This window comes from Phoca vitulina, unplaced genomic scaffold, assembly GCF_004348235.1.
Source record: "Phoca vitulina isolate PV1807 unplaced genomic scaffold, GSC_HSeal_1.0 scaffold25, whole genome shotgun sequence".
NCBI classification, from domain to species: Eukaryota; Metazoa; Chordata; class Mammalia; order Carnivora; family Phocidae; genus Phoca; species Phoca vitulina.
In genome coordinates, this window is record NW_022589728.1 from 14,625,555 (window position 1) to 14,649,982 (window position 24,428).

General features: G+C 37.5%; 1 protein-coding gene across 2 annotated transcripts; it reads right to left on the reverse strand.

Moving 5' to 3' along the window:
* Positions 1-5,952: 5,952 nt before the first annotated feature.
* TTPA (alpha tocopherol transfer protein) lies at positions 5,953-24,418 on the reverse strand. Of its 2 annotated transcripts, none has more exons than XM_032421982.1 (5): positions 24,135-24,418; positions 17,333-17,486; positions 12,040-12,233; positions 10,329-10,439; positions 5,953-8,106 (listed from the first exon to the last, which is right to left on the reverse strand). In XM_032421982.1, the coding sequence occupies exons 1-5, from the start codon at positions 24,336-24,338 to the stop codon at positions 7,933-7,935; spliced, it is 837 nt and encodes a 278-aa protein (XP_032277873.1). In that variant the 5' UTR covers positions 24,339-24,418; the 3' UTR covers positions 5,953-7,932. The 2 variants fall into 2 exon arrangements, with proteins under 2 accessions (XP_032277873.1, XP_032277874.1); XM_032421983.1 differs by lacking the exon at positions 5,953-8,106 and adding an exon at positions 9,872-10,028.
* Positions 24,419-24,428: the final 10 nt, after the last annotated feature.

The window sequence follows — 24,428 nt, forward strand, 5'->3', positions numbered from 1 at the left end:
GAGAAGCAGACTCCCCGCTGAGCAGGGAGTCCAATGCGGGGCTCAATCCCAGGACCCTGGGATCATGACCTGAGCCAGAGGCAGATGTTTAACCAACGGAGCCACACAGGCACCCAAGATGTGAGAGTTTTGACTCAATTCTTGAGTAGCCCATAGTGGAGATGCTCCAGGCAAAAAGATGGCTCAGATGTGGTCAGATGCAGCATCCAAGTCCTCAAGATCTCCTACCAAGCTCTTGGCTTCCCTTTCAAGGGTGTCGTCAGGTCCAGCAGAGAAAGGAAGAATATGGTAACATTTTGATGTCAGCCTTCATATTTTAAGGAAACACAGTTACTGGTAGACTGTCCAGATCAATGATAGTCACTGAAGAGGACAAAGAGGAATTTAAATACTTTAAGGAAGTAGTTGGGCTACATATCTGGTAAGGACTCACAAGACTGGCTAGGTAATATGAGTCTGCCCAACGCTAGGAGATATCAATAGGTCTGCTCCCAAAGATGAAATAGGTGTCTTTTGGAATAACCAAAGAAAATGGGCAATTTTTTGTCATAGCGTCATCTTTTCTACCATATAGAAGCTGAGAAAAGGGTATGGTTATACGGAGACTATCCTGATTAGGACTGTTCCATACATAAAACTTTAGTGCCTCCAGATGGCAGCACCCATGCTGGAGTTGTTTGATATAAGGTTGCATTTTCTTTGGGAAAATGATGAATAGTTACAAGTACTGTCATTAGAGTTGGCAGAGTAAAAGATATATAGTTGACCCTTGAGCAACGCAGGGGTATGGGGCATCAACCCTCCACATAGTTGAAAATCCTCATGTAATTCTGACTCCCCAAAAACTTAGATATTAATAGCCTACTGTTGACCAGAAGCTTTACCAATAACATAAACAGTTGATTAATACATATTTTGTGTGTTATATGTATTATAGACTGTGTACTTATCACAAATGAAGCTAGAGAAAAGGAAATGTTATTACAAAAATCATATGGTAGAGAAAATACATTTATAGTATTATACTATAAAAAATCTGCATAGAAGTGGACCCATGCAGTTCAAGCCCATGTTGTTCAAGGTCAACTATGTAGACAGAAACTGGAACCTAGAAAATTCTTGTCTGTGAAAATGCTAGAGAAATAAACATGACTCTTCTAAAAGTGGTCCAGATTGAATTTGGTTATTTGTTTAACTGATTTAAATAAAGGAAAAGAGCATTGTGCGGGGAAAACAGCTAAGCCGTGGTTTTAAGGATGGGAAGAAGAATTTGAGGAAAAATGAAGGAAAGGGTGAACAAAGGCAACAATTTTAAAAAAGATGTTAAGGTTGAGTAATCTCAGTTTAGCAAAAGCCATCCAAAGGTTTGGGGGTCCTGAATATAGGTAAAATAAGGAATCTTATTCAGTAGGAAGGGCAAAAAAGAAAGACATGGTTCAAGAAAGTTTTGATACTAGTCAGTAATAGAAAAATAGAAGGAGGATAACAAGAAGAATACAAAGGAAAAATATGGAGGGGATTGAATATAATACCTGTGGATGATCTTGTTCTGGTGTGTTGGTTGGAAGCTGACCACTTCATGGTATCATACAGTTGTTCTTGAGAAAGCAGTCTACTTCATGTCATTAGAGGGGAGGAAAATTTCTTTTTTTCCTTCTTCTCTTCCAGGTTCCCTGACAAAAGATAGATTAACAAGAGAAAATTCATGCAGTGTACATTGTGTGAGAGAAACCTCAATGAAGAGTAATTCAAAGGGTTGGTTAGAACTTGGGCTTATATAGTATCTTCGCAAAGGAAGAGGACTTCAGGTTTCTAGGGGTGGTAAATTGTGGGAAGGCAAATAAAACATATGGAAAATTAGTGGAAGATAAGGGCTAATAAAGTTTACTATGTAGATTCCTCAGGACTGGTAAGGATCTATAGTTGTCTCCAGTGATTAACTTTTGTCTTTCCTGGTAGAAGAAGGGGACATTTATTTTAGGTAAATAGGGGGAAGGTGGAGAACTTTTCTTGTATCTGCTTCTTCTCAGTTGCCTTCAGCTCAAAATAATCCTTATGTCCAAGTGGCATATTTTGGGTGTGGCATATTCTGTCACCTACATCATTATCTGCTGCTTCAGGCCTTTCCAAAGACCTTCAATTTAAGGTTTCCTGTTGAGGTGGATTTCTATTTGAAGTAAGGCTTTTATTTATTTATTTTTTAGTTGTGAAATGTGAATCAAAGGTTGTATTCTTTGTTTTGGAGCAGTTTTGGTGGTAAGGAAGACAGTGTGTTTTGGTTGAGGACCCCCCTCCCCAAAGTGTATCTACCCCTTTCATGTATAAAAAAAGGGAAAGGGTATGAGTAATTAGGGACTCTAACAGTGGGAGAAGATGGAGAGGATTTGACGTTTTGAGTTGCAGGCATGGAACCCAATTAAGGAGGGCAGGGACATCTCTTTAGACATGACGTATAAGGGAAAGGCAATGGCAGAAAAGTTAGGGAGTCAATTCTGGCGATAGCCAACTAATTGTAGAAATCCTTGGAGTTGTCTTTTGGTGTTCGGGAGAGGGAAATTGATAATGGTGTTAATTTTTTTTTAGGAATAAAGTCTTTACTTCAGGGAGGATATCATGTGCTAGCACTTGAGGGCTGTTAATTGTTTTATGTTTAGAGATGTTATGTCCCTTTTGGGCAAGAGCTTGCAGTAAATACTGGGCATTGACAACCATCATTAAGCAGAGGTCATCTGTGTACTGAATTCGGGTAATGAGGCTCAGATACCCTCAGAGGATGGACTGAAGTTCCTCAAAAGAGGTTCGCCTGAGTCATGAGTGGATGAGACTGAGCAGTGGGGGAAAGAAGATGGAGTACAGTGTGGGGCTGTGCCTGACCATTCCTCATCCCAGATCTTCATATCACCCCAAGTGCACGGTACTCTAAGAAAGAGGAGTATAGTGCACAGTAAAATTCTGCTGTGGGTAACCTGTCAGAAGAGTTCTTGTGGACTGGAGAGGGAGCTCCTGATGTGAGCCAAATTGCCACAGGGGTTTATTTATTCAACTATGGTTAATGAGTCTCTACAGCAACTCCATAGGGGTCAGCCTGTACTATGTATGTGTGTAGATGTAGAATTAAAAGAAGTGAAGTTTAAAATCAACTAAAAAATTAAAGCCAATTACTTAAAATACTTAAAATAGAGAAATGGATTGAAGTCTGAGACAGAAATAAAACCCAATAGGGTAGGACCTTATCACTGTAACACAGCTAACATTTAGGATGAGAGAGAGAAAAAAAGTAGAGAGAGGAGGTTAAGTCTGAGGGTTTGTAAGGAAGCTGCTGAGGGCAGCTCAACTTCCCAGTAGACAATATTCCATTTAGCACAAGGCAGACCTTCATGCCACTTGTGACTGTTCCCCTGGTGGCTGTCACCCAGCCTTGCAATGAGAACTAGGCCTCAGTAAGGTATGCATCCTGTGAGTATTGACCCTGTGCTAGACGCTGGTTAGATAGTGATTATACAAAGGTGAAAAAGACTGTCTGCATTTAAGAGCACTTTTCAGCAGGGAGGCAGGCAGGTAAACAGCTATAAATTCAGTGTCATAAGGATTGTTTGAGACCTCCACACAGAGGATCCACAAGTAGGAGCAAAGAATTCTCTGGAGGTTTAGAATTTTCCCAGATGTGACAAGTGAGCAGCACTCTGCAGATGAGCAGACAGACAAAGCAGGAAAGGGCATGGAGCTGAGAAAACAGTAAGAGCAAAGGTTCAGAGGACACAATACACACATTTTCCCTTCCTCCCTCCCCTCACCCCCTCCCTTGCTACTGATTCTGAGATGTCTGGTGTGGAAGGGGTGATAGTTTTCAAAGTGGTGAAAAGGTTGAGTGCCTAGAATATAGGTGGGGTTCAGAGTCCTGCAATGTGAGGATAGAAAAACAGGTTGGGCCTGGTTGTAAAGGGCCTTGGATGCCAATTAGCAGTTTACCGCATATGCAGTGCCGCTCTCTCAAAGTTCAGGGGATAAAATCTTGTAGAAAGGGAACTCTGGCAGCCGTGGAAGGGGTATGTAAGGGCAAGAATAATGAGACACTGGTAGTCTAATGTGGAGGTAGTCTAATAGCAGGTCTGATGAGAGATGATTAATCTTAGAAATGGGTTGGGGTCAGACATTTCCAAGTAGGATTGGTAGAATCTGGTGGCCTGTGGAACTGGGTCTGAAAGGAGCATGGTGGTGTTGTGGAGGGTGTGGACTTTATAGCCAGGCCAGCCAAGTTCAGTGTGATGCTGGCATTCACTAGCTCTGTGACTCTGAGCCAGGGACAGACACGTTCAAAGTTCAGTTCTCTTCTGTAAAAATGGGCACAATGCCACTTACCTTTTTTTCAGCAGAGATTGAATGACACGACGTATGTGAATCTAAAGTTTTGTCTGGCACAAAATAAGTAATCCATACATTTGAGTGCCCTTCAGCAGGTGTTCAAAGCCTCCCACATGTGTTTCATGTGCATCTTTCTAGGGGAAGTCTTACTCTCCTGTACCCATTCCCTCCCTCCAAAAATAATAGGGCTCTTCACTATTTCTCAGACATGGCCTATTCATTCTCGTCTCTGTCTTTACTCATGCTATTTCTTTTCTTGGAATATCCTTCTTCTCCTCAGTTCTCATTTTTCTCCAGGGCAGTCAATTCACCTTAAAGGCTCTGCTTCAAATTGTGCCTCGTCTAAGAACACATCCTCAATTACCCCACGTGGAAATTATCTTTCCTTCCAAAGCATTCTATTGGAACCATTCTAATGACCCTTACACTATACTGCAATTTACCCGGCTATTTTAGGTATATATTTTCTCTCTTCTAGGTAGCATCTAGTTAATTTTTCTATTCACTGTAGTATTTAATTCAGTGTATGGTGTTATCAAAAGTAGACATTTGGGGTGCCTGGGTGGCTCAGTTGGTTAAGCATCTGCCTTCGGCTCAGGTCATGATCCCAGGGTCCTGGGATTGAGTCCACATAGGCTTCTTGCTCAGCAGGGAGCCAGCTTCACCCTCTGCCTGCCACTCCCCTTGCTTGTGCGCTCTCTCTCTGACAAATAAACAAATAAAATCTTTAAAAAAAAAAAAAGTAGACATTTTATGGATTAATATGATTGACGGGTAGAAAAGAGAGCAGTCAAGCAAGTACTAGCTATGGGGGCAGGAGGAGGACGACATGTGTCCTTGCTAGCAAGAAAATCAGAGGAGATGTACTGCTGCCAATCCTAATTTTATTACCCCCATTTCTAGTTCCACCTATGTAAATCACAGTTCCTCCACAGCATCTAAGTGTGGCAAAATTCAACATATAAGGCCAGTAAAGAGTGTTTCAGACAACACCATCCTACTAGTTTACTGAGTTTTTGGTTGGTTTGTAGGTTTCACCTGTTTTGTGAGCTACAGGCTTAATTTAGATGAGTGGCAAAGACGGTATATGCTCTAGTTCTTCAGTGTTATTTCTGTAAGAAAAATACATAGTATAAATATTATATATATTTAAATATACAAGTATATGTTTTATAAAAATATATAATATTTATACTATAAAAATATATTAAAATATACAATATAAATATAAAATCACAATCTAGCCTAACAGCAGATCGTCTCAAAATTAAATTATCTGATTAAGTAGCACACTCTTTTTTCGCTTAGAAGTTTTAGCTTATTAAATCTGCATGGCTTAATTTCATGATATTAGTTTGTGGTCCCTTTAAGCACAGCAAAAGACACTAGAGGAAGATAATGTTGAACTCAGCAGCCTGGAAAAGCAGCCTGTAATGAAAACTTACAGAGGAAAAACTAGCATTTGTGTAATGGACAACCAGATGTGGTTAGTTTTTCTTAAACTTATCTGTAAAGAAAAGCAATTTTTGAGAACAATCGCCTAATATTTGTATTATATTTAAAAATGAAAAAGAAACAGCTATTGTTTATGTGAAAGATCTTTATTTTCTTTTGAACAATATTAAAACAAATAAATTATTGTGCAGTTCACTAACATACTGAGCACATGTTAGTGTTGACCTTATAAATAAAAGGCACTTCTGGTGCAATTACAGTAAAGTAATAGAGACAATTTGATAGTTATTTATCTTACCACCTTATAAAATTGCCTGCTCATTTCACATTGTTCTTTTAATGTTCTTCAGTGATATTTAAAAAAAATGTCAAAGTCCCATCATGAAATGTACTTCTGTTGATTGATGTATTTTAATTCTATTTACTGCTAATGACATCACCAGTAAATCACATTTAAGAGACATCTTTAAATATTACCCTTTATTCGTGTGCTTCACAGTGTCATAAGAAAGTGTTTTAAGTACCCAAAAGTAAATTAAGTAGAACTCTGATATAAACCTCCTTTACAAAGGAATAAAAGTTGGGTAAACCAGAGCTTTTTGTTGTTGTTATTGTTTATTCTTTTTCAATGAGTTTATTCTGCTGTTATTTCTAATTATACAATTTTGTGAATTATATGATTTTGTAAGGAAGACTTTATAATTTTTTTTTAGAAAACAGGCATGATCTAATTTTTTAATAAAAATTATAATGTAAAGTTAGCTTCCCAATGCCAAGTCAAAATTAAGTATGTTCTCTAAAGAACATTCACAAGTGCTCTCAGTTTTTTCATAGACATATGTACAGAGAATCACAAGTATCAGCTCACCTGATTAGAATAATTTTCTTATAAAGAAAAACACCCTTCATATATCCTTTCACAAAGATACTATTGTATGATTAATGTTGAAACCCAAGTAAGCTGAACAAATGTTTAACAAATTTTGCACCCTGTGTTTTTTTATTTTCAAGCTTAAAATAAAATAAAAAAAATCATGAAACACTATAAATTGTCATAAATTGAAAGCTATACTGACATTGTGTCAATAAATGAAATATTCTTTGACATAAACTATAATACAAACAGCACACTTTAACTACTGGTTTTTTAAAGTAAATGTGAATTATAGAATTTGGCTAGAATATTCTGATATATAGTAAAAGTAAAATTATTTCATACATAATCTGAAAAGTTCCAGGTGTAACTGACAGTGATTTTTAAAATGTAAACATTTCCTTTCCTTTGTGTAGTTGTGTTATTGTTCAATTAAAAATAGAGTCCATGTATGACAATTAAATATTATTCCATTTCTAATTCTCTATGTAGTCATGATAAGAATAACCAAAAACTGAAGTCAAAATTACATTCTAGATTTATTTGAAAATGCAGAAATAATATTAAGAAACCATCAGCTATACTTGAAATATTTCCTAAATTATTTTTGATTATCAATTGTATCAACATGAGTAATTTCATAAAGAGGTCTAGATGCTACATACAATAGTTTATGGTGTACAGACTCCTCAATCAAAAGTTTCTATTGTGTAAATATACTGAAATAGAGCTTTCCTGAGATGAACTATCTTGCTGGTCCACAGAATAACTCTGTAAAACTGTATTCAGATTTTAATCTGAATTATAATCTAATCTGACATCCACCCAAGATGGGAGTTAATAATTTTCATCATCAGTTGATTTGTGCTAATTCTTCTTTTCAGTGGACCATTTATACATTTATTACTAAACCAATGTAGTCAGATAACTTGTTGAAAATGAAACTTTTCAGAAACAGCTACTTTAGGAGATACTTTCAAGTATAAAAACCAGGAATCCTTTCTATGCTTTTAAGGTATACTAACATTTAACTACTTGAAAGATACAGAAAATACATTTAAAAAGTCAAGAAGTTTCCCAAATATCCATGTTGCTCATGTCAGAAGAGTTTTACATTTTAAAAGATCAATCAGAAAAATGTTATTAGCTTAAAGGATTTTTTTTCTTTCATTCATATAACCAGGTAGGATCTCACTCATGTATTTATAATTAGGAAGTCACTGACATTAAGTAACTTCTTCTCATTGACTGATCTGTGAAATGCTGCTGAGGTAATTTTCAGACGTCATTATAAAATTTGTCCACTCCTGACAAATGTCTTCCATGGAGAATTCTGTACCACCATATTCCAGAGGAAGAATGTCTGGGAAATGCTGAAGTAAGCTTTGTTTGTAATTGTTCCCGTGCATGTAAATCTGAAATAGCCAAAATGTTTCAGAAGATATGCCCTCAGTCTCTCAGTAGATTAGATATATTTCTAATGTAAAATCAACACCATAGAACAAGGCATTTTAATGACTTTCAAGAGAGGAGAGCATGTATAGATACTGTACCCTTTATTTCTCTGCTTATGTAAGAATTATACTTAAATTTCTATTGTGCTGCTTATGAGTCTAACCACCTTATTGTTTTTTACATGTATTTGTATTTGTATAACTATATAAGATTTATAGAAAGATATTCTGTCCTCTTTCAAAAAAAGATTTTTAAAACTCTAAATAAAATTATTTTATATAGTCTATTCCCTAATGTACAGGTGATTCTTAGCAAAATATCTAACATCCTGAGACTGTTCTAGAGATGATAAAAATATACTTCCTGGTATTAGTTCATATGAATTAGAAGCATATATCTGCACACACCGTTATGTATATGGGGAGTAATTTATGTGGTCCAGTTGATGGATACTCTTGGCTAGGACAGAATTGAGACAATTATGATGGTTGAGAACCTTAAATTTTCAAATATTTTAAACTATAAAAAGTGATCATATAATGCCATGACGTTAAAATAAAGACTTAGAGCCTTCAATTAAAAGCACATCTTGCTAAAAATAAATAAGTACCCTTTTTCCATCTGCTAGGGTAAAATGTTCATCTATACATTCAATGATCATTTAAAAACAGCTACTGTATGCTAGGATAGGAGAATTGAAAAATGAATGAAACAAGTTTCCTGGAGTTGGGAACCTCAGAGTCCCAATTCTTGATTTCTTCTGAAATGTTTAAAATACCATCAGCTAATTGAAAAAAATTCCACTATTTCCTCAGAAGGGGGCAAATAAAAACACTCACAAGGTATTGCCAAAATGTTGAAAGGGAGGAGAATGGCTTGATTGGGTCCCCATCTCCCTTACTTTGGCAAGTCTGTTTCATGTCAATTACCTTTCACTGAACTGCTTCACCTACCTTCTCAATTTTTTAAATTTTTCTTTCTTTTTTGCTCATATTCTCCTATTCATTAGGTTCGGTTCATTGTTTTTGTTTTTATTTGTCCAGAATATAACCCAAAATAGAAATACTTATTTTTAGATCTTTCAGAGTTAAACAAAACGTGTCAGATATTATCAAGCTACACTGAAGAGAGACAAAAGTGAGCCCCGCAAAATTGACTTTTTTAAAAATGCTAGAATGAAAAGTGGCCATCTTCATAGGTGTAGTTCTTCTTGAAGACAGATAGAAATTCCTACTGGATAATCTCTACAAATTATCCTTTATAGATTAATGTAGAAGAGTGGTTGCCATTCTTGGGAATTCAAATTTTATTTTTAATACTTGAAAAATCCTAAGAGATATTAGATATTCACCTGAGATAAGGCTCCACAAGATAGGTAAAAACAAAAAGAAACCCATCAAATCTCTTTGCTTTAATTAACATGACATTAAGTCACATACCTTGGGTATTGTGGTTTTCAGTTATGCATGTCTAATTTAAATACATTTATTTTTTATTTGCATAGATAATACATTCATATGGCTAGAAATCAAAACAAGATAAAAGATATACAATGAGATGCCTTGGTCCCTACTCAAACCTCATCCACCCCATCCACACCTCTACTCTATTACATATAGTTAGGTTGCTTTCTTGTATCCTTTTAATGTAAATACAACTAGAGATTCTGATTTCTCCCCTTTTTATACAAAAGGTAGCATACTATAAAAACTATTCTTCATTTTTTTATTTCACTTTACATCATGAAAGTCTTATTGTATTCCATTGTGTTGATACAGCTGTTTATTTAACCAGTTCCCTAATGATGAACACTTGGCGGTTTCCAATCTTTTGCTGCAATGAATCCTTTTGTATCTGTAATTTTGTTTATGTGCTGGTATATCTGTGGGATAAAATCCCAGAAGTGCAAAGGCTGTGATTTTGATAACTATTACCACACTGCCCTCTATAGGGAATATACCATTTTGCACTCCCACTTCAATGAATGAGAGGCTGTTCCCCCCACAGCCTAACTTGATTTTCCAAATTAAAAAGGAATTTTAATTTATAAAAATGCTTTGTTAGACAAATACTTAAAACATTGGGCTAATTGTGGGGAGGGGAGGTAATAATGCAATCCTTAAATAAAAAGGATTGGAACATTTGGTACAGAAGAATAGTGACTTGAATATGTTTTACTTACCCGTTCCTTAATTTTTTCAGTCAGGAATGGTTTAATCATGGAAAAGACAGCATGGAAAATTATTGGCTCATTTATCAAATGGATACCACGAACTTTTAATGGAAAGGAATCCTTTTGAAAATAAAAAAATTATTAATGACAAAGCATAAATCAATATATATTCCTATTGACCAGTCCCTTCTCTGAACACTTGCTTTACTTAGTGCAGTACCTAAAGTGGGATTTTATTTTCAGAATTATTTATTCCATCAACACAATATCCTGCTCTGCAGCTCACAGTCACTAGATTAAGGAAAGATCTCTGAAAAAGGTTTCACCTTATAGCTTAGGCAAAGTATTTTAAGAAAGACCTGCATCTTTTGTAAGTAAGACACAGAAAATATCTTTTCCAACCACATATAAATGTTCTTTCAACGAACCAGTGAGTCATTTGGATGTTTATATTTAACCATGTTCCCCTAATTTTTATTTTGAGAAAAAAATTAAAATCTCATAGAAGCTGAAGAAATAGTAAACACACACTTTTAAACTTCTGGCACAGGTATAGGTCTTTCACATCAAAGTAATATAGGTTTATTTAGAAAGCTTAAAACATTAAGAATTAAAAAAAAAACAAAACACTTCATCAATAGTTTTCCTACACAAAATGTGCTAACATACAGATTCCTCCCACCAAATTTCTTTCATGCAAAATTCTTTTTTTTTTCCCCCTATGCATACCTTTTACAGATGTGTTATCAATTTGGAGCTTTTCCTTCCAGGTTCTTTCTATGAATAATTTTATTTTAAACATAATTGCCAATATGCTGTCTAAATAATTTGCACCCTGTTTTGTTTCATTGACATAATACAATTTTTACACATATCATGAGTTTTAATATTGTTGCGATAATCTATCAAATGGATATACCATAATTTTCCTATTTCTGGAAAAATAAACTGTTTCTAATTCTCATCTATAAAAATTGATGCTATAGTAACTATCTTTATTTATCGGAGGCAATGGTGGTTATAAACACAACTCCTACATTCAGATGACCTGAACTGGAATTCTTGCTTCACTGCTGACAAAATGTGTGTGCTTGGGCATTGCTATGTCACCCCTCTGACATAGTTAATTAATCTGTAAAATGGGAAAAATAATAGCTATAGGCTTGTTTGGTCATTACAGGGTAATGCACTTGAGACATTTAGCAAAGTACTTGGCACATAATAAGCTACTATTGTTATTATATATGAAGTCTTTACTGTATTTCAGATTATTCATTGGCTAGGTCCCCGAAAGTAGAATTACTGGATCAAAGATGATGGCCATCTTAAAAACCTTTTAATTTCTGAAGGAATTGTATCAATTTATACCTACCAAGAATGTAACATTTTATTGTACCATTGCTATAAATATTGTTTTGAGTCAATTTTTTAATTTAGGAAGAAAATATTAATAACAGAAAGAGAAAGTTACCACGCTATTATTTAAATGTATAAATTCCGTAGTTACTAATTTTGAACCTATTTTTAGTTTCTTGCAACATTCTTTCTTTTATGAATTAATAGCACTTTATTTCCTCTTAGCATTATTGAATTCTATGTGTCATTTTAAAATTATTTATTTTCTAATAAATGTATTATCCTCTTGCTTTGTTGAACATATAACTAAATTGAAATCTATTATTTGGAATTAGTATCCCAAAGAGTTAAAATATACACTTACTGTAAGAACAGCAGCAATCTTCTTGGCTACGGATGGGGTGATTTGAAAAGCATGAGAAAACTGCCAGCCTTCTAGATCAAAGATAGCCTTGATACCATTCCGTTGCGTTTCTACCTCCTGTACAATAAGCTCGGATGTGATTAGACTTACGCGAAAAACATCATAAGCTGTGAAAACTTTGGGGTCCCATTGTGCTAAAAAAAATTTTTAAAATAGCATATCTCAGCATAGTGTAAGGATTCAGGAAGATTTACAAAGGGAAACTAATTCTTTTGAGACTTAAAACATCAGTAGAAATAAAAACATGTACAAAGAGCGTGAATTGAATAATGGATCAATTTGGTAGTCCAAAAACATGTTCCTGCTATTTCCTCTATCCTCAAATCCCTAGGGAAGAACAGATAAGGGCATGGGGGAGAAGAGAATGAATGCAGGCTGGATTTGATTGCCAGACGAAGCTATAGCCCAAAACATTCAGGAGAGGGTGTGGCTAAAGAGGAAAATGTCCCCAGGTATGCTCCCAGCTCAGAGGTGTTGGAAATGGGAAAAGCAAGGGCTTTTGGATGATAAAGGATTATAAAGAGTAACTAAGGTCCCTATAGTAACCAAAGAGGTTGCTAAGGGAAATGGATGAAGAGCAGACTGGCAGGCTGATGTATCAGACACCCCTCGGTGGCAACAGCACATAGCTGTCATGTCTGCACAGGCCAGAACAGTAAGTGTGGGCTTTGGAAAAGAGCCAGGGAAGCACTCTGGTAGCTGCCTACACCCAGGGGAAACAACAAAGCATTACTGACATTCCTGTCTTCTCCCCTCCCCCACCATCCCTGGGCAGGCCAGGGCAAGCAGAAATGACAGTAATGGACAGGCAAACAGGTGATCTTAAAAGAAGATACACATTCACTAAGTATTATAACATTTTTAAAAATACACACAAAGAAGAGGGGAACCACACTCAATAGACAAAGACATTAAAACCTAAGGAAACAGTTAATAAAGCAAGAGACATTAAAAAGAAGCAAGATAGTTTCAGTGAGGGAATAAAAGGGTAATGTAGGCTATTATTATAAGAACAGGTTATTATTTAAAAGAATCAGTTGAGATCTTGGAAATAAAAAGATGATAATTCAAGCAAATCTCAGTTGATGGGACAAATAGCAGGAAAGACACAGCCAATGAGTGCATAATGGTTTGGAATACCAAGCTGAGGAATTCTCTGAAAAGAGCCAACAACTGATATGTATGCATCAAAAGACTCATGCAGCTAGAGACATGCAGCTAGATCCAGAGTTTTGACATCCAACTAATTAGAGTTCTGGAAGGAAATAATGCAGAGAATAGGGAAGAGGGGAAAGAGGAATAACAGTAGAGAAAAATGTTCCAAAGCTGAAAAAAATGCAAGTCTTCATACTGAAGGTTCCAAGGAGTGCCTAAGGAGACAAATGACAAAGGGGAAAGAAAAGATTCATGATTAAGTAATGGTAAAGTTTCAAAATACCAAAGTTTCTGGCTTGGACAACTGGGTAGAATGGTGGTACCATTTATTGAGAGAGGAAACAGTGGAAGAGAAATGTTTTGGGAGGAAAAAATCGTAAGTAGTTTTGGACACGTAAAAATGGTGAATGAGAGACATCCAATTGGAGACAGTTGGAATAGGGAGCTGCTCGTACAGATCCCTGGGGACAGGAGATGGTGGGGTGAAGACAGAAATCTGAGAGTTGTTTGTACTTGCATGACAGCCTGCAACAGGGATTATCTTAGGTCTACACAGAAAGTAGCATAAGAAGAGGAAGTGCCCTAAAGAATTTCAGAATTGAAAAGGTGGTAGAACAGGTGGTGCCAGCAAAGGAGACTCAGAAGGAGCAGCCAGTTTAAGTCAGGAAAACATCAGGAGAATGTAGCATTAGAAAAGCCAAGGGAAGAGGATATCTCAAGAAAGAGGAAGTGGTTTGCTGTGTTGAGAGATCAAGTAAAACAGAACTAAACATGTCCACTAGATTTGGTGAAAAGAAGGTCACTGATGATTTGTTAAGGTCATTTCAGCACAGAGGTGGAAGTGAAACCAGGCCAAGGTGGATTGAGAGGAATTGTGAAAAACTGTGTGAAAATATGGATGGTGAACATCACTAATTTGAGATGTTTGGCTGAGAATGAGGAGTAGGGAGATGGCTGGGGTGGAGGCTGGAGGATCTTGTGGGATTGAGAAGGAGTTTTTGTTTTGTTTTGGATGGCTGACCCTTAATAGATTTAAATGTTGATAGGGAGTGTCTTTTAGCAAGGAAAAAATCGAAGATAGAAAAGAGACAATCAGAAGTATTCCCAGAAAGGCATAATGGGATTGCGCTTTGCTTTTTAAGAGCCTCAGCTGCCTGGTAAGAATTTGAGTAATCAGTTCATGGATAACCCAGCTCAAATATACTATACTACTTCAGACATTGGCAGAAAGCTACAATGGAGAAAAATACAAGCAGAATGATTGAAAGTCTGCAGTCAAGAAAATAGTTACTGGCCTAAATTTCCAAGCTCACCAACATAGTTGTCTAGACCTGTGCTGTCCAATGGGGTAGCCATTAGCCATGTGTGGCTATTTAAATTTAAACTAATTAACATTAAATGAAATTAAAAATTCAATTTCTTAGTTGCAAAAGCCACATTTCAAGTGCTCAATAGCCACATGTGACTAGCGGCTACTGTAGAACAATTTCATCATCATAGAAAATTCTATTGGATAGCGCTGGTCTAGACTCTAAGCTCCTTTAAGGCAAAAGGAAAATATGACTTTACTTCTTCATTCCTTTTCCAGCATCTATTCAATATTTACTGAGTGCTTATTATATATCAGGTAATGTTCTAATTATATTTCATGTGTATTACAGGATTTAATGCTCACAGGAACCCCGTGAGATAGGTTTTTACATGCCTGTTTGACAGAGAAAATGGGATCACAGGTACATAGCTGCCCAAGTAGCTAGAACATAGCAGAGCTGCAGTTCCAACTGGGCAATGTGCTGTAGAACTTTAACCCTAAGAACTAAGCCATAGTCAAAACTTAATACTCACTGTTAAATTTTATTTTTGCTGCGACAGTATGATAGTTTCAAAAGGCATAAAATTATATCTGGCTGGTAGGCTAATAGTGGCAAAAACTGAGTTTCACCTTGTGTTGCCCTGATGGACTGGAGAAAAAAGGTTCTGTGCATTTTCACTGCAGAGATGGTACCTAGGGAAAGGTGGTTATGCTAATGTTCTACCCAAAACCTCTACCACAGATTTCCTTTTTTAGTTTCTCCCATTAATTCAATTACATTTAGGAAATTTATAAATCTTTATCCTATCCTTTCCTTTTACTCCTAAACCTCTTCTGAGTTTTCCCTTTGCACCCTAGAATAAGATCTTATTCTACATAACACACAGGAAATTTGCTGCATGCCCTTCTGTTCTGACCATCACTAACTTACGTGTTTTCTGTTGTTTTTTTTTTTTTTAAGATTTTATTTATTTGACAGAGAGAGAGAGCACAAGCAGGGGGAGCAGCAGGCAGAGGGAGAGGGAGAAGCAGGCTCCCCGCTGAGCAAGGAGCTGGATATGGGGCCTGATCCCAGGACCCTGGGATCATGACCTGAGCTGAAGGCAAATGCTTAACCGACTGAGCCACCCAGGGACCGCCCCAACCAACATGTTTTCTTGATTTTAAAAACAGTATACTTAAATGTTAATGTACCATAAGAAACCCTCTCACTAAGCAATAGAAGACAACTGATGCAGTGTTAAGGTATGTATGTATGTATTTATTTATTTATTCATAAAGCTTTTATTTTTAAATAATCTCTATACCCAGCGTGGGGCTCAAACTCAGAACCCCGAGATCAAGAGTTGCACGTTCCACTGACTGAGCCATCCAGATGCCCCCAGTGTTAAGGTATTTATGATCAAAGTAGCACATTTGTTTTTTCACTATCAAGGTGTCATTTTTACTTCTTAACTTGCCCCAGGTAATTTATGAACAAATCTGAAAAAACTCCAGCCAGGCAGTACAGAGCCAGGACACTTGCAGAAAGAGCCCCCTGAAGGTTTCAGTTTTATGTTCCTGGGACCTTTGAGTAGCATTGCCAGATAAAATATAAGACACCCTGTTAAAGCTGAATTTCAGATAAAAAACAAATAATTTTTTAGTATGTATGGAGCACACTGATACTAAAAAATTATATCCTGTTTATCTGAAATTCAAATTCAAACTGGACATCCCATATTTTCATACACTCTATGTTTACTTGCTACATAAAACATAGATAATATCGTCACTCTGGCAACTCTACCTCTAAAGAACTTGGGGAACTACACTCATCATCCTATAACACTGGTGGGGCAACAAAAGGACAGGGCAGACATTGTGACGTCTGTTTTATGGACAGTGACTATGTATCTGACACATAAGCAGGAGCAAACACCCGGAATCATTCTCCTCGGTCTTCTGATACCCTAAAGAATTACATGCAGTGCCTTCTTACAAGATCATAAACAGTTGAGTTACAAGCAGGTATCTTATCTATAATCAGGTAGAAAAAGCAAATCTATAAAGAGGCCACGAGAGGATGCTGGGAGCAGTGTGAGTCCTTCTTCATTACATGCCATTTTTAATCACACACAGGTCTAAGGAAGGGGCAGTCACACTACAGGAATACTAGGAAGGCCTAACGGTGAAAAGGGGAAGCTATGACAAGAGGGGTATGTGGAATACAGTGTCTTCAACGCGACTCAGGGATGCCGCTTTCCCACTGGACCTTCCCCCGTCCCAGAGAATGAGTCCCTGGCTCCTCAGCCTTGGGTGTTATCCAACTAGCCATTCACTCACTCCAGAAATATTTAATACATACCTACCATATACTAGGTCCTGGTTTCAGTGTTAGGATACAGTGAACAGAACAGACAAAATCCATGCTCTCATGGAGCTTGTGTTATTACCGTTCAGAATTCTTATTTGGATTTCCTACTAAGCATTTCCTAAACACTTTACCTTGATCTTTTTCACCTTTCCCCTCCATATTTCTCTACTCTGCTTTCTTCCTCTCTGATTTTATACAGCTGACTGTGTGGAAGAACGGAAGCAAGCTTTTCGTTGGTTTCTAATTTTCTCACAGTTGCCAGTTTTATTATATTTGAGGGACATTACAATCTAAATTAAACCTAAGTTAAAGCCTGAAAAGCAAAATTCTTAAATATGGACTCATAAAGCTTTCAATACGGCAGCCAAGAAAAAGAAAGAAAAAGAAAAGCAGTGCTGTATACGACTTACCGATTCTGTAAATAAGAACTTTGCTGCCAGTGGGATCTCTGGCTCTCAGGACTCCGAGGTAACCAGCCTTCAGAAGTCCCAGAATACTTCTAGGGCACAGATCTGCACTTATTTCTGGACATTCTGCTCTCCACTTATAATAGTTTTTCAGTAACTGAAAAATAAAATAAAAATTGACTACAGATGTCATACATGGTAAGCACCTTGTAAAAACGGAAGCAAAGCCTTGGCATTATGTACGGCCCTTACCATCCATTATGTCAGCATTTTAATCTGGGGTATTTTTTTTTTTCATTGTAAAAATTTAAGTTCCCTTCATCAAGCATTGCAGGTGATAAGACTTCATCACAAATTCAAAGTTGAGTAATTTTCATTTGTCTTCTATGGTTGGTAGTCTCCAAAGATAGCTACCAATAATACCTCCCCTCCTGGTAGACACATGCCATTTGTCCCATTACAGGTAGAATCCAGTTGATTCCTCCCCCCAGAATCTGGGCCAGCCTTACATTTTGCTTTGGCAGAAGTGACACTGTGCTAGTTTAGGAAGGCTGGGACTTTCTACATTTGCTTTTGGGGACCCAGAAACCACATCAGAATAAGATTACTAAATAGTAAGTCTATGTGGAAAGAGGCACTAGACAACTAGAGCCCATCTTGGTCTGGTCTCAGCCAAGTTCCCATCTGATGCAATGTGGATCACAGATGAGTCATCCCCACTCAGCCCTGCCCAACTGAGAGAATCACAGACAAATAAATAGTTGCGGTTTAAGCCACTAAATTTGGGGGTGACTTGTTACTCAGCAATAGCTAACTGAAACATCTACTGTTAGTCCATTCTGAAATAAGGAAAAATAGAAATCAAATGAATTAGTGGTACAAATATTTTTGGAGCATCTACAATGTTCTACACACTGGATAGGCACTTGAGTTATAGCCGTGAACAGAATAAAATGCCTGCGCTCATTGGAGCTGACCTGCTGGTGACAACTGGATCATACATGCCATGCTATGTAGTGAAAAGTTAAATTCCCAGGCTGCTTCATCAGAAAAACCTTGACTCTACCACATATCACCTGTGTGATCTTGGGTAGTTATTTAACTCCTTTGTGTCTTGTTTCCTCCATATCTGCTTGCAGGATTAAACGTAAAGCATACATGGACATAATGATTGGTAGTTACCCCTGCTATTGTTGTAATAGGAAAGTTATTTGGATTTATTGCTCATCTGAGTATCTTAGTGCAGGTTTATGTTAAAGATAACTAGAATTTTTTGGTTTCATTTTCTTTCCTACAAAAAAGAGCTAAATCAAAGATATAAAGGAACATCTCTATACCATTGCTATACTTTCTACTAATAGAAAAACAATAAAAATCAGCTTTGTTAATAGTGGTATGTATTCCGAGCAGAACAGTAAGCCCAGATAGTAGGTCTTGGTAAAGTATGGTCTGAAGGAATCCTGTTGTCTTTTCATTTTAAAAGAACCACCAATAATGGTTACTCTGCATTTACGAGAAATACAGATATTGCCAGTATATTGTGGAGAATACTAAAATCAATGCATTTAAAGTTTATTATGGTTTAATTTGCCTCTTCACGATGTTTAGCATTCTCAATTTTTGTAAAATGACAATATGTTTGGGTTTTGTTGTTTTGTTTTAAAGATTTAATTATTTTGAGAGAGAGAGAGCACAAGAGGGAGGGGCAGAGGGAGAAGGAAGGAGAATCTCAAGCAAACTCCACGCTCAGAGTGGAGCCTCAGGGAAGGCTCGATCTTATGACCGTGAGATCAAGACCTGAGCTGAAACCAAGTGTCGGAGGCTTAACCATCTGCACCACCCGGGCACCCCAACAATAAGTCTGTTTTGAGTTTAAAGAGGTGGGGAATGGAAGTTTAGATGAAAGGAAGGGACGAATTTCATATTTGAGAGTCACTGGAATAAACATGACAGGTGTGATCACAAAGTAGTGATGACCTGGAAGAGAAAGAACAAATATAAATTTAAAAGCCAAGTAGAGGGTGAAATTCCGAACCTGGAGCAACGTTAATGGCTGGCAAGGGCTGGAGAAAGAGAAAAGCTGGCTGGACTGGACGAGCCTTGACACCATGGCGCACAGAAGGGAGGAAAAAGTTATGTATGTCTCCTGCCCCTCTCTCCTCTCTCTCTCTCTCCCCGATGTTGTCTTTCTAACTTTCTCTATCTCTGTCTTTCTCCCTCTCATTTCTTCATTTAATAAACTTTTCTGAACTCTTTTAAAAAAGAGAATGTTGCCATGGGCTGGATAAAACTGTGAGGTAGGAAAGAAAAAAGTCCCTAAATTAGCCAACAAAGAAATAACTGGTGACCTAAATAGCAATTTCCAAAAGCAGAAAGAACAAAAGGTACATTGTAGATTCTGATATATTCATTCTACTCTTTGAGTTTCTCTTCCTCCTCCTGTCTTAGAGGGCATCAGAATAAGTGTTAAAAGAATGTTACAGTGCTCATTACTTTGATAGCTCCCTCAGATACAAAAATAGTCCTTTTAATTCTGTTTCAAGCAAAACGCTAGAAGCAGCATATTAGCTCCTATATAAAAATAACGATTTTAATTTCCCATGGAATCATAGAAGTTGTAGCTTCATTAAAAGGGATCTTTAGGTAACAGGCAGGGTCCTCAGCTTATTCATCTCTGCAGAATGCTGGGCACCCAGGAGGTAGGTACAAGTGTTGAATGAAAGAATAAATTAATGCATGAATAAACCAGCCGAATTCACATACTTGAAAAGCTGACTTTTTCATAAAAGTGTGCAAATCACTCTCCTGCCTTTGACATTTAACTTTTGCAAATTGAAGTATCTAAACCTGGATCTTTGAGCATTACTTTTCCTCTGACAAATAAATTCAAAACTCGGCTGACATAAATAAGTTATGTAAATAACACAAACTGCTACTCGGCAATTCTCAAACAAATATCAGAAGTCCACAACAACAAAAAAACTGGCAGCAGGTGAACATTCGTTACTGGAAGGCACCTGTTTTCGCTCCAGTTAGGAATAAATAAATGTAAAAAGTTAGGGTTTATTTTAACTATGCTTTGTAATAGAGTCAGTTTCTTCTTACATTTTTCATGTGCTTTCAAACAAAATAACAGCTATAGTTGTGCTGCGTTTACAGGGTTTAATGGCATCATTTCAATTCCTTCTCACAACCATCCTGAGAGGTAACTACTGTTATCCCATGTTATGGATAAGAATACTAAAGCTCAGAGAAGTTACACATTTGTTTAAGGGCAGTAACTATCAGGAGCAGAGTCACTGAAACTGACATGTGATATGACAAATTCTACAAAAGAAGCTACAGGAAGAGTCAATGGATTTTTGAAAGCTTCAAAGACTTTGGGGAAACCGTAAAAATACTTAAAGGATAAAAAAACTTGCCACATAGAGCAAAAACATAGGGAACTGAACTAGTCACTTATAAAAGACAGGAATTCACAAGAACATGTAGGACACACAGAGGTTAACAGTTGGCCGTTTTATGTCCATTGTTTTGAACAGAAGGGGCAAGTGCAGACTTGTGAGCATAGGCTCTGCAGAGTTCAACCCAAGTTCAAATCCCTCCTCTACCACTTAATACCTGACTTTGGACTAGAAACTGCATCTCAGTTTCTTCTAAAATGAGAAAATAATGAGATGATCCACACAAACACTATTTACCCAAATATTTGGTACTCTATAAACTTTTAGAATCATAAAAACCTCATTAATTCATTGTATCTTCAAATACAAAAACTAGAATAATGAGAAATTTCATTGTAACTGAGGGGCTTATCAAGGTTTCTTCACATACTAAAACTGTAGGGCTTTTATATTATAAATAAGGGGGTTTGAGTTAAATTAGCTGCCTTTATGGAGGAAATTGAAAAAAAAAAATAGTTTCACACTCTAAGCCTTTCCCTTTCCTTTCCAGTTGGCAGAAAAGTAAGGCAAAGAGTTCACAGACAGAAACTTGATCCCTATCCAGTGGATTTAGACAGTCTTGCTAACCAATTCCTCAAGGACATGGTGAAATGAAAACAATTCAGGAAAATAAAGAATACAGGAAACAATATATATAACAGCTGCTGGAGGTAACTTTTATTCCTTCTTGTGTTTAGACATTACTTTTGAAAAGCAGCTAAAATGAAATCAGTAAATTACATACTTTTTTATTATTAGTGATCTCTACACATTTATATGTTTAATGTTTCATTTAAACTGCACTCCTCATAGGACCTAAGAGTGTCTTTATATTTAGTAGTTGCTGAGTAAATATTAGTTTATTACCCATGATGTTGGGATACCTGAGTAGCCATCTGACAAAACAAAAATAAAGTCAGATTCTTATTTCATTCCTAACAACAAAATAAATCCCAGTAGGTTAGCAACTCCAACATTAAAAAGAGACATCATAAATTACTAGAGAAAATTTTGGAGAGGAGAAGAGCTTATAAAACCCAGAAACAGGGTGCCTGGGTGGCTCAGTTGGTTGAGCGACTGCCTTCGGCTCAGGTCATGATCCTGGAGTCCCGGGATCGAGTCCCGCATCGGGCTCCCTGCTCGGCAGGGAGTCTGCTTCTCCCTCTGGCCCTCCCCCCTCTCATGTGCTCTCTCTCTCCTCTCATCCTCTCTCTCAAATAAATAAATAAAATCTTTAAAAAAAAAAAAAAAACCCAGAAACAATCAAAGAACAATCTAATCGATACATGTGATTACATAAAAATGTTTAAAGTCCGCACAGAAAAGAAAAATAGTACAAGCAATGTCAAAAGACAACAAACTAGGGCAAAGGCTTATTTTCTTTAATACATAAAGATATTTTATGAATAAAAAATGTATATGTATATTTTATGTGAACAAAATGGAAGAAAATTAACAAACTGTAAAAACAGCTAACTGGAAAATCTAAAAATTTTAAATATATGAAAGATGATTAACCTCACTTTTAATTAAACAAATGCATATTATAATGAGAACCAATTTCTCACCAAGCAGGTTGACACAGATCATAATGTTTGATAGTACAGTGTAGGTGATAATATGGAGAAAAAAGCGCCATTTTGTAATATAAAAGTGATAAAATTAGTGCAAACGCTTTGAAGGACAGTTACATTCATCAACCCTGAAAATGCATACCTCACTTCATCCAGAAACTTTACAGGTTGAACTTGTAAGGATATATTCCTATTTTTGCACAAAAACAAATGTATAAAGAGATACTACTCCTATTTTTGCACAAAGACTAATATATAAAGAGATATCCAGTTGGTGATAGAAGAAATCCCATTTGTCTTGTTTACTGCATTTTGTGTACAGCCAGGCAAATTGTAAGAGTTCAAAAAATAATCACTGAATGAAGGAAAGAACAGCACGTGTGGGTATTGACATTGGCTGAGGATAACTCCTCTATCTAATAACAGGGGACTGGTTAATAAATTTAGATATAATAAATCCATACAATGGAAGAGTACACAGCCCCCAAAAAGAATAAGATTTATGAACACATACTGAACTAGGCTGATCTCTATGATAAATTAGGTAAAAACAAAAAACAAAAACAAAAACCAAACAAACAAGGCCAAATGTAAAACACATACATATGCTGTGTGAGCACAGACTATATCTAGAAAGATAAACAGGTAACAGTAACTGCTTCTGGGTAGAGGACCAGCAAAATGAAGGTTTGGGGTGGGGAACTTTTTGCCTTTATAAAGTTACTTTTAGAAACTTACTTTGCACTCTTTACTGTTCATAAACAAAAAAATCACCCATGCTCTTTACTTTTTCAATTAAAAATTAGTTATCAACAACAACAACAAAACTCATACTGGGTCATGTTATGATTCTGCACTGGTATACTTTCCCTGTCTCCCACCTCCCAATATGACACCGAGTAAGCCACTTGGCAGAAGGGCTAGATCAGGTTCAATTGCTGAGTGCTTACTATATTGTCAGGCTCTGTGCTGGGTACGTGTTGTTCTGCTAAATTGGTTAATGTTCAATCCTCAGAATCAGTGAGGTAGGCTTTCTCACCCTTATTTAACAGAAGAGGATGCTGAGCCCAAAGTGACATAACTCAAGGTTACATCCCTCTTTTTTGGTTCCTGTTTTCCTATTACCCCTTCTTCAACCATCTGTAACATACCTGGAAACACAAAAGAACCACCTCATCCCGCACCTTTCCACTCAAAATACATTGGACCGCTTTACTGTCCTGACATTTAAGTATTATTATTAATAATGGCACTATTTTGCTAGAATTTGGCTTCAGACCTTCAGTTTTACTGGCAACTTCATTTTTCCCACCACAGGTGGAGTGATCTGCTAAAATGTGATAAATCTAGGTTTCCTACTTCGAAGCTGTTACTCTGTTTTATATCGCTGGCTTCGGGCCAGGGACGGGAAAGACATCCCTATCCTCCCCACCACCCAAAACAAACAAACAAACAAAACAAAAACAAAAACAAAAACAAAAACAAAAACTTGATAGGTTTCGTAGACTCATCTAGAGCACAGTTCCAGTGTTTGGGGTCAAACGGGCCATCACCCCAGAGCGCTCCAGCTTTTTCTAGGTTTCCTCTTTCCGTGACTCAGAGAAACTGGAAGGACCGGCGCGGGAGTTCTCAGAACACCTGCAGCCACCGCGCCCGCCGCCCGGTGCGTTAGAAGGGCGCGTAGCCACCAAGGCTCGACAGGCAACTGGGGATTTCCCAGAGGTCTGGCCATGCCGCTGGTCCCCGGCCCTGCCCGCGCGGGGGAACGCAGCGGGGAAGCGTGCTTACCCGCCAGGCCAGGTCGAGGTCGAAGTCCCGGGCGCGCAGGAACCGCAGCAGGAAGGAGTCGGTGAGTGGCAGAGGCGTCGGCGGAGCGCCCGCCGCCCGGGCTCGGCGCCGCAGCTCGGCCAGGCTGGGCTGCAGCAGCGGGGAGTGGTCGGGCAGCGCGCTGAGCTGCAGCCCCGCCGCAGGCCCCGGCCGCATCTCTGCCATGCCCGCCCCGCGCTGTCCCCCGCCGCCTTCATCGGGGCGGCGGGGAAAAGCGCGGGCTCCGCGCCACCCTCCGGCCCCTCCTCCGGTGGC